Consider the following 13,841-nt stretch of genomic DNA (forward strand, 5'->3'; position numbering starts at 1 on the left):
TGATCGTGGTATTTTCTTGAGGGGCAAAGGTCTCAAAGGTCGTTTATGGAATGGTTCAGCCCGTTCACCACGTGGATCTAGCACGGTTTGGTGAGGATGGTATTTTATTTCGACTTCATTAGAACAAGTAAAGCACCTCAAAGAAGAGTTTAGAGTGATGCAATTTTAATAAGCATTCTTTCAACAGAACTGTCGTTAGTTGATTACAACTAAGTATTTTAATTATCTCGAACTGTAAAAGACTAAACTTTCTCATAAAGAGCAACTTAGTCAAACGGCTGCTTCATATAATTTTATTGCTAAATCCTGACAACTCCATAAAAAAAAGTCAATGAGTTTGGCCCTCGGCAAGGAGTTGTTTACCTGCGCTTAAACAGAGTCGAATTCAGATAAATTTTAGGATGTACCTACAAAAGAGTTTTATTTCATTCACTCGTAAGTGAATACGCTTTTTTGCTCTCACTAAAGCTATTTACATAACTTATCCAGTAGTTCCAGGGAATTGATTGTGTCGACTTTGTGAGTCGTTTCGTTGAAAATTGAAAAACGTCGAGTCGTTGCGAATAGATTGCAGATTATTGACTAGGGAGCGGACTAAGGGCGTTCTCATCTGAACTCCGAGTGCAATGAGACGGAGTGTTTTGTTTTTGTGCCTTTTGCACCGATTTTCTGGCAGTCTGCTCATTGGTTTCTCCCGTTTCGTATTGCAACCATTTGATATTTGAAAATCGTTTTGTTGACTGAAATTCGTTTGTTTTTTGTGGATTGTGTCTGGAAAATAATATTTAAATTAGTAAGCTTTGATATAAAAGAAGTTGTACACGTTTCAGTTACTTGACTTTACATTTTTAGGGTCACTAAGATGGAACATTGTTGTTATATTTTACTGTTAACTTGAAAAAAGATTTTTTTCTCCAAGGAATGCACGATGTGTATAAAATGTATGCAATTCATAAAAATCTGCCTTTGTTCTTTGTTGGGCTACTAGATCAGTTCCAAAAAGACCATCTAGTTGTCCATAAGGGCGGCCTTTACTCCGTCTCTGTGTCGGCCATGAAGCAATTGGTAATACGTAGGTACGTAATTAGGCGATTTAGAACGATTCGCGGCATGCCACTCATTCGCCGACGAATGATAGATGCGTGTACGATAAGCAAACAATTAATAACAATTTGTTTGAGTCATGCTTTGTGTTTGCCGAAAAAACTATACAAATTAGCGCTAGAGATATAGGTAATAGAAACGATAATTTCTTAGATGGTATCTTCTATAGAAAAACCGCGTTAATTATTGCAATAAAAGGATCAATGTAGCTTCTAAACACAAAATGGCACTTGCATTTGCGTGACGGGGGTTTGTCTCTTCGTGGGCACAATATAACGTGATTATATTTTCTGACGTTGTGCTAGCTAAAATGTTAAGTAGGCATTAAGTAACTTAGAATAAGAGGCAGCGAATTGAGAGCCCAAATAGCTCTATATTATCTCTAAAGTCTAAAGTAACGCGTGTTTTAAAAACTGACATGTTAAACAAATCTACTTGAGTTATCTCTTTTAAAAGTAATGATCTATCTAATTATTTAACACATTTCATTTGGTCATAAGCGCTTCGTAGTTTAAAGAATACGATACCTCCAAGTGTCGTAGTCTATTTAACATAATTTGTAACACAAAAAATTAAGCATGGGTTTTATTTTTTAAAGAAAACCTGCTGAGACGCAGACGTATTGTGTAATAGAATTAGCAAATATATTCGCCTAGACAAAGTTAGATGTATTTCTTATGAGCATGCTGTAATTTGCAAACTCGTTTGAAGGCGTGTGTTTTGTAGTCAAATTAAACCAAATAATTGATTTGTGATACACAAGTCAGGTAGTTGTTGAATACAACGTGACTACATTGGTGTCCTTGTAAAGATGAAAATGCTTTTTGAGGGAACAACATAACAGTGCCCTGACTTCTAACTTGTGGTCGAGAGTTGACCAAAACGTCACTCCGATGTTGTACAGTCAACGACGTGTTAATGTCACCTAAAGTAACCAATAATTTTGCAACACGTCTTTGTTACAATTGGAATAAGAAAGTGTTGTGAACTTTTTGGCCACCTTGGGTGTCACGAACTATTCGACGCTGACTGTACCACAGGTGAGCTGAGCTAGTTTTAGAATGAGGTTGGTGCAATGCAGCGATACTTGAACTATGGTTTGGAATCGGTACGAAGATCAGTTATCTCCATCATTTTTATAAAGAAGAACTGCGGAACTAATTTTGAAAGTTTTTCACCAGAACTCTACATTTATCCTGAGAACTGTTATGTATGGAGGGTAAACCTTAAACTTATTATAAATACTCCTGTATGATGTGTGGTTCGCCAGTTCACAAATAGAAGTAATAGCAAACAGACCGTTGTTTCATTTTATCAGTGGCGACTGCGGGTGGACTTGAAAAAGTGACGCGACCGTTATATTTACTCGTAGTGTTACTTAATTTACTTGTGATTCGGAACTATGTCGAAATTGAGTGAATTCAACGTGAAGGACGGCAATTGGCAGTCGTATTGTGACAGACTGGATATGTATTTCAAAGTAAATAGTGTGAAAGACGATCTCAAATTACCGACGCTTATCGCATTCATGGGTGAGGAGGCGTATGAACTGCTAGTAAATCTATGCAGCCCGCGCAAACCAGCCGAAATGACATTGGAAGAGGTCAAGCAGGCGATGTTAAACCATCTACAACCCAGTCCATCGTTTTTAGCGGAAAGATACAAATTTCGACAAAGACGTCAATGTGTGGGTGAAAATATGGCAGTTTACGTGTCAGAACTAAAAAAACTGTCGCGTTATTGTGAATTCGGAACAAGCTTGGACGAGAATTTAAGGGACCAATTCGCGTGCGGAATAATGAGTGACGTCATCAGACAGCGGTTGTTTGCGGAGGGAAAAATTACGTTTGTAAAGGCAGTGTCAGTAGCGAACTCCATGGAAGCGGCGGAAAGAGATTCAGCAGCGGTGAGCATGCACAACGGCGGCGAGGGCGCATCGGCGTCGCGGGCTGCGGCTGCGCCCGGGGGCCGGACGGGGCCGGAGGCGGCGGGACGACGTAGTTCCGCGGGAATGGATTTAGCTGGGACACTAAACAAGCTACATCTACAGGGAGGATGTTTAGCATGCGGTGATTATAGGCATAAGAAAAATGACTGCAGATTTAAGACATACGAGTGCAGCCGTTGTAAAAAAGTGGGTCATCTAAGGCGGGTATGCCAACAGAATATAGATGCCCACGAGCCTAGAACTCGCAGAGGTAACTATCAAGGCGGACAATGGGGGCGCGGTGGCGTTCACGGCGGCGGTAAAGCCGGCAACCGCATCGAACGTTCCAGAGGCGGCCGCTCGGGGTCAAAGGTGAATCGGCTGGAAACTTATCGTGAGGAAGCGGACGAAGGCGGGGCTACATATAGCAGCGAAGACGACGGAAATGAAGAAGCAATTTATCAAATGTCCTTAAATCAGTACCGACCGGTGAGCATGACAATATGTGTTAATAATGTAAATTTGTCAATGGAAGTTGACACGGGTTCACCTTTATCTTGCATTTATCAAACATACAAATTATTTTTCCAACATTTGCCTATTCAAAAATGTGATTTATCGGTTAGATTCTATAATGGAAGTAAAGTTAAGCCGTTAGGTTATTTGGAGGTAACAGTAAATTATAACAAAACGTGTAGAAAGCTAGATTTGTACGTTTTTAATGATGGGGTTACATCGCTCCTGGGGCGTCAATGGATAGCTGAATTAAATATTTCCATACCAAGTATACCTATACAATGTAACTCTTTAAATAATAATTGTAATTTAAAGGAAGTAAAGGAATTGAACAATGTACAAAAAAATGTAATCGTTAATGATGTTGTCGATAGATATAAGGAGTTATTCGACGGCGGGTTGGGGTGCTTCAACGGGGGCCGGGCGACACTTCGCATCCGCGAGGGCGCCGCGCCCGTGTTCTGCCGCGCGCGCCCGCTGCCGTACGCGCTGCGCGCGCGCGCGTAGACGCCGAGCTGGACGCCATGCTGCGCGCCGGCGTCATCGAGCCCGTGGACTGCTCGGATTGGGCCACGCCGCTGGTAATTGTACATAAACCGGACGGCGCTTTACGTATCTGTGCTGATTATAAGGTGACGTTGAACAAAGTTTTAAAAGTAGATAAGTACCCTGTGCCTAAAATAGATGATTTGCTCACTAAATTAAGCGGTTATAACTATTTCACCAAGCTGGATTTATCTCAAGCTTACAATCAGGTATTGTTAGATGATACGAGTAATTTAACGGTGATAAATACTCATCGAGGTCTTTTTAAATATAATAGACTTGTTTACGGACTGTCGTCGAGTCCAGGAATATTTCAAAGAATTATGTCACAATTATTTGCCCACATGCCCAATGTCACTGTGTTTTTGGATGACATTTTAATAGGAGGTACATCTATTTCATCGAATTTGGAAACCCTAAATAATGTACTAAGAATATTGCAGGACCATGGTTTAAAATTAAAAAAACAGAAATGTGATTTCTTTAACAAAGAGGTAAAATATTTAGGTTTTATAATCAGTAATCAAGGGATTAAAGTTGATCCAGACAAAATTAAACCGATAATAAACCTTCTCCCACCGAGAAATGTTTCTGAACTTAAATCATTTCTAGGGATGATTAATTTCTACGGCAAATTTATAAAAAACTTAAGTTTTCATTTATCACCTTTATATGATTTGCTTAGGAAAGGAAAACATTGGCATTGGGAACATATTCATGATCGTTGCTTTAAGTTAGTAAAAAGGCTACTAATCGGCGCGGACGTGCTGGTGCACTACGACGAGTCGCGCGAGCTCGTGCTGACGTGCGACGCGAGCGCGCACGGGCTGGGCGCGGTGCTGGCGCAGCGCGGCGCGGGCGCCGAGCGGCCCGTGGCCTACGCCTCGCGGGCGCTCACCCGAGCCGAGATTAATTACAGCCAAATTCACAAGGAGGCCCTTGCTATAGTTTTTGCTGTAAAAAAATTTCATCAGTTCTTGTATGGTAGACACTTCACTTTGCGGACGGACCATAAACCCCTTGTAAGCATTTTTGGCCCGGATACAGGGGTACCGAGCATGACGGCTAGTAGGTTGCAAAGGTGGGCGTTGTTATTGTCGGCCTACGATTTTTCTATCGAATATGTTAGCACTGATAACAATACGGCCGATGCATTATCGCGCATGTTGGAAAGTTACAAAGCGCTGAACGCGACTACTCACGAGTCAAACGAACCGGAACAGACTTATCTACATTTTGCTTCGGAAGCATTACTACTTAAATACGAGGATGGGATTAAAAACGCCGTTTTTGAATTGAGATTCGTAGCTGGATCGTGCTCATTTTCGACTTAAGTATGAACTACTCCTAATAAGCTAATTTTGCCGCTGTTCAAAGGCTAATAATACCTATTTAATTTACAGACCGAAAATAAACTGTGTCAAATTTCAAAGTCGGTTAAAAATGAACAGCTTGTTAATCTTATCATACATCAACTATGGTATGAAAGAGTTAATCTGAATTACTTTTAAAGTATTATTTAATTACAAAGTATTTTAAAAGCTGTATTTAAACGATAATTAAGAAACGATTCCTTGTTATAAGACATTAAGTATATAAGTATCTTTTGAGAATTCCAAGGATGTTTTAGGTTAATGACGAATGAGAATTATTAAATGGACAGTTAAAAGCAACATACTTATTAGTCTTATTACCTACCTCTTTAAGTAATTTCATAGCGACTCATGGTTACTATTTTCCTTCCTCTTTCATAAGAAGACATAATCTTAAGGTAAAATCAAAGCAAAGCCGAATGAATATTTTTGCTTGGTTTACCCAGTACTTACGTGGGTCTTGTGCCATTATTGTGCCATGGGCATACTATCAATATCTGTCGTAATTTACTTACTAGACACTAAAGAGTATCTAAACAGAACACTTCACAAAAAAGTCCTTCGGAAACAAGCAAAAAATTTGGTTAGTGATGCGTATCAAATCTCAATATCGATCTATCCAAACTTGTTTAAATGAGTCTTGTTTATGATGGATAAATTGATAGTGTGGTATGGTTATGCGTGAATTTAATTTAATATTAGTGTGTGTGAATGATATATCAGATTTGCCTCATCATCATCATCAACATTTAAGCCATATGACGTCCGTTACTAAGCATAGGCCTCATCCTGATGATTTCATAGCTGGTTGGAAGCGGCTTGCGTTTCCTGATTTTCCAGTGACTCCAGAATGCGCATAGAGCTTACTGTAACGTAGACAATCCTCTCTTTTTATGTCAACGCATCTTGCTTTCTTTTAATTAGAATATGTATATCGAATTCTAATAATAGATAAGTAACAAGATTTAAAATAAAAACGATAACTTTCGTTAACTCAATAGACTTTAGCTAGACTAGAACAATAACCGCAAGGAAGCGTTTACTATTAGTTGCAATAATGCAACGTATTCGTAACCCTCGAGACGATTACGGTCCATTGAGGAACAATAAAATAATATATGCGGGCTCCCATTCACAACGGCCGTCCAGATACAGTCTACCGCACCTCAGACATTTTGTTGTAAAGTGGCTTTTATGACAACTACGTAAGAACCCGCAGTGTTTAGCTTCACGTGCTGTCGTCTGTACAATTTACTACTCAAGGCCCTATTCTGCAAAACAATATTTATAATCGGTATATGTCTCTTTCGTTCCACAAGAGAAGCTGATGCGAGTGAGGGTGGCAAATAGAGCTGAATGGAGACTGAATAGACCACTGAATGTCTTTTGTTTCTGACGAGTTGATCCTTTGATGCATTTCAATAAGTTCCCGTCTACTTCTTTTATTTTGGCCACGACTTGGTTTTGAGAACCACGATTTCGCCAATGTCACGTAGTTCCCGTCTAATTTAGCGTTTAGTAGACTATGACAGCCGTAAACAGCCTCAAAATGTCGATGTTTGTTTTGGCTTGACTTGCAAACGAATGTGAAAAATAAACTTTAATTTGAGTTCCCTAAGCTAGATAATCTTGTGATAACATAACGCCCGCGACACGCCCACGTCATGCCACGCCAATATCACATCTGATTTTTGATATAAAGCATTTCATTTTTGTGTTACAAAGTTAATCAATCATTTCATTTTATAACGACAGCGCAATCCCACAAATACACATAGCACAAAAATCTTTATCATAATTATCTTAATTTGGTTCATAATCCGATAAATTCGTTAATTTTTTACAAACTTATTGATCCATAATTTTCAAGTGACCATTGATCTAAACAGGATTTCAATAGACTCTAACACAAACTAACTATGCAACAATAGGTCGGTGTATCTCAAACACTCAATGACAACAGTTTTTCACAACTTTTTTCTGGTTTGGCGCCAAAACCCGCTATTGTAATCTGTGTTTGTCGCCATAGAGTGTAGAGTAATTTTTTTGTTGACTTGGGAATTTTTATGGCACTGGAACACCTATTGACTGAGGTGTAGATAAATGTTGAAAGAATTCGGAATGTTTGTTTTTTTACGAGGAAAGGACATTGATATTTTTAGAATGAACTGTATTAAACATGATATTCGTTTTGAACTCAGGCTTTTTGAGGACCAAGGTTTTTATGTTTTTGCTGGCTGGTTAAATGCTGTTCTTGGTGAATAAAAATGTGTATAAATACTATAATATTTTCTGCATTATGAACATACAAATAACGTTTATTTATTAGTGTTGGTGGGTGCTAATAGGTCATTATTATTGAAATTATTATAATGAAATGCTCTAAAGTTTAATAAAAGTATAATAACAAGTCGATCAGCAGTTTTTTAAATAATAAAATGAGGGTCATTTAACGCAAGAGAGATCTTGTAACAAAAAGTTATGATTAACCTTAAAGACCCAAGTCAAAAGTTACTTAAGTATTTATATTTTTTCTCATGCTTATTATGATACTGCGTTTAAATGAAAAGGTTATGCGATTCATGGAAAATTGCTAAGTTCCACAAGTACGATAAGTATAAACTAATTAAAATTTAGTAAGTTCATGGCTTTAATTAAAATAAAACGCATCAAAAAAATAACAAGTTTTCATTATGCATTATGATTAATAGGAAAGTGAGTATGATTATGTTTATAATGCTCTTGAAAACACTATACTTGTGATAAGTATTTAAAGATGAAAATAATTATAATTGATCCATAACAATTTATATAAAAAAAACTGTGGGATTGTGTGAAACAATAATAACAATAGACCAAACTATAAATTTATTTTGATTAATTGCATTATAAAGCAGATTACATAAACATTTTGTCTGTGAGTGTAACGAAGGTTTGCTGTCAAGATTCTACACGAGAAGTAGGGCATGATTGGACAGGTGACGAAGAACAAATACGAGTAAGTCAACTCTGAAGAATGCAATGGGACATTTCTAAATTTGTTCAACGGGTCAGGTACGCTGATAACGTGGCTACTTATCATTTTAATTGTTTTTGTGATTGTCTTGTCTTACTATTTTGTCAGATAAAAGGAACCACAGGGTGTTTAAATCGTTGGCATCCTTTTAATATAACGCCCGTATTCACAAACTATACTTGCTTAAGTGAAGCAGCAAATAGAACGCACAGCGTTGAATAGAGCGCTGTGATTGGTTCATGTGTCACCCTGTGCGTCCACGCGCACTGTGAGACCTCATAGTAATGTTTGTGAATACGGGCGTAGACTCTACTTATGATCCAATGAGTTAAAATTTCAATAAATTAAATCTTGTACAGACAGCACATCAAGATTAATACTGTGGCATCTTATTTCGATGTAGTATTAAATAAGTGTTATTTTGTAACAAAAATGTATAGGCTGATGTGCCGTTGACTGTACACAACTGCTTGACTGTAAACTCTTTATAAGAGCACACTATAATACAAAGATATAGTAAAAATAAAGTCAAAAAATCTCATTGGATTTGTCTCATATTTGTGGAATGCACTATGTATCATGAGTAGAGTCTTATGTCCGTTTTCATCATCAATCCCTAATTTTTAAGTGACCCCTATGTAAACAAAATTCCTGTTAAGTGTTACTAGGGGTCACTTAAAAATTAGGGATTGATGGTGAAAACGGGGATTAGGCTCAGTTGCACCACCTAACTTTCACAGTAACTTTAACGATAGATAAGTGTTTTTTGTGGAGTTTGACAGATTTTTGACGTGTGTGTAAGTTAAAGTAAGATGGTGGAACCCAGACTTATATTAAAAGGATGCCAAGACTTAAATTTCACCCTGTATAGCACATAGCAGACGCGCTATGGCGCTACTTTTAGCACCGGTTAATGGTTTACCGACCGCATCGGTACCGCATCGCGTTTCGGCGATACTATGTGTGATTGAAATTGCGTGATTAGGCCCCGAACTCACTAGGGATTATAAAGTGGCCCAACATGACGTGCAGCGTTTAAGCTACGTTGCGCTAATATAAACTGTCATTTTTGTAAAATATGGTTTGAAAAATCTACACGATCAGTTCTTATAATATCTAATAATGGGTCTAATATATCTTTTAGGATGAGAGCTAGAGATATAGGATCGTTAGACACCCAAGATCATGATAAATGATTATCTCAAAATGAGCATTTTTATGAATAGCTAAAATGTCAACAGCGAGGTGTGATGTTTCAGCCACTGTATGACTGTCTCAATATTTTGAATATAAAGTACTTCACTTTGCAATCAAATACAAGTTTATTAATATACATTTAAAGCTTTGCGTCACTTTTATTCAGATTTATTAGTTAGAAAAACTGACAGCTTAGCTCATACTATAAGTTTGCCTCACACTAGACTGCGCGATGCTTTATGTTACGCAAACTTTGATTAATCAAAGAACGTGAAGCATCTAAATCCAGCTTTATCTAAACCAAGTGCACGTGCGACATTGTGTCTCGGATGCAGACGTTGTTGAGTGACGTCTAGCAACATTTTGTCCCATTCCTCCCCTATTGTATCCAAGGCAACGCAATTCAACCCTCGATCACAGAATACCAGTCTTTAAAAACCTAATAACATCTTCACTAGTTTAATAGGGGACGGTGAACTGAAAAAATATTTTATGCTAAGGATACGAAAGAGAGAAAAATAGTTAATGACAAGAAATATGGAGTCTTCCCGTGACTTGGCCCACTTTTAGCTTGGTCCATGGGCCAAGTCGCTGGTTTGAATTTTTATATAGTTTTTCTTCCCCTGTTTTTCTTCAGTCACTGGACTCAAATTATGTTGCAAACATGTGCTGATAAAATTATGACAAATTGAGCAATAAAGCCCGTAAGTATCAAATTGGCAGTAGATTACTTAGTTTTAATAATTAAATTCATATTGTCGAATTACCGTAATTCTTTTTGCTTATATCAAAGAAATAACTCCGTTGTTATCACGGCATCTTGTATAATATTAAACACGAAGATTAAAACAATAAAGATAGTTGAAGATAAAGTGGTTCCTTGTTCAAACAAGTAAGTTTTGTGTACATACCTATTTGAAATACGCATTGCGTTCTTATAGGTATACTAGAAACTACATTTCAAACAGCAATAATATTTCTTGTCCAAAAATTCGGTTTCTGAGACTGTACCTACGTACGTAGCTCTAGTTTCGCACTTTTTAAGGTTTTAAATATTTTTTGAATTATTTTACATATTCGATAATTGCTCAAAATACATCCATTTTGTTAAGAATAAGTCCTAACATAACAAATGAATCATTAATCGAAAGTAATGTTATAAATATGTTTCGCAATTATGACTCTACATAATTTACATATTTATAATAACATCACGTCATAGCATTGTTTAGTTTTGAAATTTTAAGTAAATTAATTATTTAATTTCTCAGGTTTGGTACATAAAATATGAAGTATTCGTATAATGATGACTGATAATTATGATAATACCTGATTATGGTAAAGTAAAATGATTAGGTTTTCGGGAAGAAGGTAAATCTTATTCGTGTGATTCTAACTGCGAATTAGCTTCAATAACTTTGCTTCCTGATTTGTGATAATATTGGATAAGAAAGGCTGTTCTAATTAGAGATAATTTTGCCTCTATTGTCACCCCAAATACGTGTTTTTCGGTGCTAATGTTTTTGGATCATATTACTTTTATTCATAAGAGGATAATAGAGCAAGCCTTGATACGTAGACGCGACCTGATTATTACGAGGATATTAGAATTATTATTTGTTTTAGTAGCTGAATATTGTTTACTAGCTCACTCGGCGAACTTCGAACCGCCTATGCTCAACATAATGTAGGATTCTAATGGTGAAATCGGCCCAATACAAACAATCAAATCTTTCCTCATTATAATGTAGATGAATAGGAAAGCAAGAGCGGGTATTAGTTTTATATAGAAGTTTAATTTTGAACCTTTATTATAGAAACCATTCACTAATTAAACTGGTTCCAACTGGTAACCAGGTTCATTATAATACTGATGAAATGAATAGTAATTTTACTAATTTTGCATTCCTAATATGTGAGAACTACTCACATATCATAATGTAAGTACAAGTACTTAGGTATATTCATCTGTGATGATTTTTCACATTATAAATCGTCCACAGTACCTATGTCGTTAATGAGAAAAATTTGGTTTCGTTAAGCCGATTATTTTATTTCATTCGTTCATTATCCTTGAAAGGGCCTTAGATAATGAAAGACAAGTAAATGCCAACATTTGGATAAACGTATTCATTAGTGTAATTACAGTTGCATGAGCAATGTTAAATGTTTGTTGCAAATAATTTGAATTAGCCAGGTTGTAAGAATAAAAATTCCAATGTTTTGCACTACTTACTCCTTTTTTTCGTTTGATCATAATTTATAAAAAAATGATGCAAAAAAGCAAGTAATTTTACCAAGGTAGACTCATAGTCGCAGTTTTTACTTATTGCTAATTTACCATTAGTTATTGTTATTATGTTATTAGTAAAGAGGCTGGGCCTAACGCAAAGCTTTTTACTGTAGAACCTTTTTTCGTACCAACCTAAAACATAATTTTCGAAATAGACGACTATAAACAAGTGATTTACTACTTGAGTCCTGACTCTACAGTCAGAAAGTGTCTCTTTAATAGTCTATGTTGACACTTACGAGATACCAAAATACAGGTAAAGCACTGAGGGAAAGTCAGTCATGTGAATATTGATCGGGAACTGTCTGAGAGCAATACGAGTGCTGTCTATGACTCTGCAATTTTATTACTCGCAGTCTTAGATCAGTTTTATTGAGGTTTGTTTCTACAAGAGTCGGCATTTTGGTTTTGCAAGGTACAAAATAGATATTAATTTAGATCTTCTACTATTTTATAGTCACTCTACGTAGTGTGGTGTGGTGAGTTTTTAAGATATTTTCCTTGACACTGCATCAAAAGATTTTGCGATCGGTGGCGTTAAATGGTCAGAAAAATCAAAACTTTTACGTTTTTTGAAACTAAAGAGAGGCTGAAAAGTCTAATTGTAAGAAAAATGTTTCTGTATTTTAATTAACTGAAACTGTATTTTCATGCAATTTAAGCAAATTATAATCCACAAAGTCACATTGTTTTTTGCACGGTAGATAAAATGTGTTTTCCTCACCTTGCGCCTTTATCGTCACAATAAAGATAAGTGTAATACAAATTAATGTTTGAGACACGTTTTTCACCTGAATTACTTACAGATGAAAATAATTAACTCATGAATATTATGTTATTTGTTATGTTAATACACTGGACTGCGAAAAATTGGCGGTCATCTAATCTTCAAAAAGATTTTTGCATTTTGGCGATTATGTAGAGCATAAAAAATATATCGCTGGATAATAAATTCGCGATTATAATGTTAAAATATTAGATTTTAACTATGTCTTTATGTAGTAAGTTCTTTTATATCTGTCCACTGTACATTATATCGTTATTATAATGTTTAGGCGTATGTTATGTTAGCTGTCCTTAAATAAGTAAATAAACATAATTAATAAAATTTACGTGGGTGCTTCAATAAATTAGGCCATTAAAAATAAAATATTTTGTTAACAATAAATTAAATAATACGGATTATAAAGACACTTACAGCTCAAGCCCTTACACGTTTAAAGTATCGAGAAACTAAGTTTTAGAATTTAATTTAGTTATACTCCATAAAATTTGCATAGAAAACAGAAAATTCTGCACGCCATGGCAATTTCGCGGAAACGCACCACGTGTGTTGTATTTTAAAATTATGAGAATTCATAAAATCACTGTTTAAAATTGCACTGTATTCTAATAGGAGCACTCACCATATTAGTCGATGTGACACGCGGTCGGCCACGAGGATATTTCGGTCCGCGCGCGAAAGATACGTGCGTCCCCCGTCGCGGTTGCCGGCAGACTGAGGTGCACGCGCGGCCCGCTGTACTTGTATGCGCTAGCGCAGCGTCTTCATTGATATCGATAATGATAAGAAACCGCGCCGTTTATCTCGCGATCGCGTTTTCCATTGAACTAATTTGCATGATTTTGTTTGTAATTACAGTTGATTGGATTATGTTTTTTTTTGTACAATTAAAACATTATGGAATCTACATGTTTAAATGTTTAAAATGATAACGACACATAGATGTCAAAATGCCTCTTAACTTTGTTAAAGTAAAGAGATAAAGAAAGAAAAACATTTGGTTCGAAAATATTAAATAACATAGTTTATTTATAAGGAGTTATTTTAGACCCAATAAATTTACATTTACGTTATATTAAAAATGT

General features: G+C 36.2%; 1 protein-coding gene across 1 annotated transcript in view; it reads right to left on the reverse strand.

Annotated features, from left to right (window-relative positions):
- The window catches only part of LOC135078788 (protein 5NUC-like), a 45,222-nt gene extending 31,724 nt beyond the window's left edge, over window positions 1–13,498 (reverse strand). The window contains exon 1 of the mRNA XM_063973337.1: window positions 13,379–13,498. Within this exon, the coding sequence (XP_063829407.1) occupies window positions 13,379–13,381 (3 nt within the window). The 5' untranslated portion in view covers window positions 13,382–13,498. The remainder of the gene's footprint in view (window positions 1–13,378) is intronic.
- Between the last annotated feature and the right edge of the window lie 343 nt (window positions 13,499–13,841).

Source organism: Ostrinia nubilalis, chromosome 15, assembly GCF_963855985.1.
Source record: "Ostrinia nubilalis chromosome 15, ilOstNubi1.1, whole genome shotgun sequence".
NCBI lineage: Eukaryota > Metazoa > Arthropoda > Insecta > Lepidoptera > Crambidae > Ostrinia > Ostrinia nubilalis.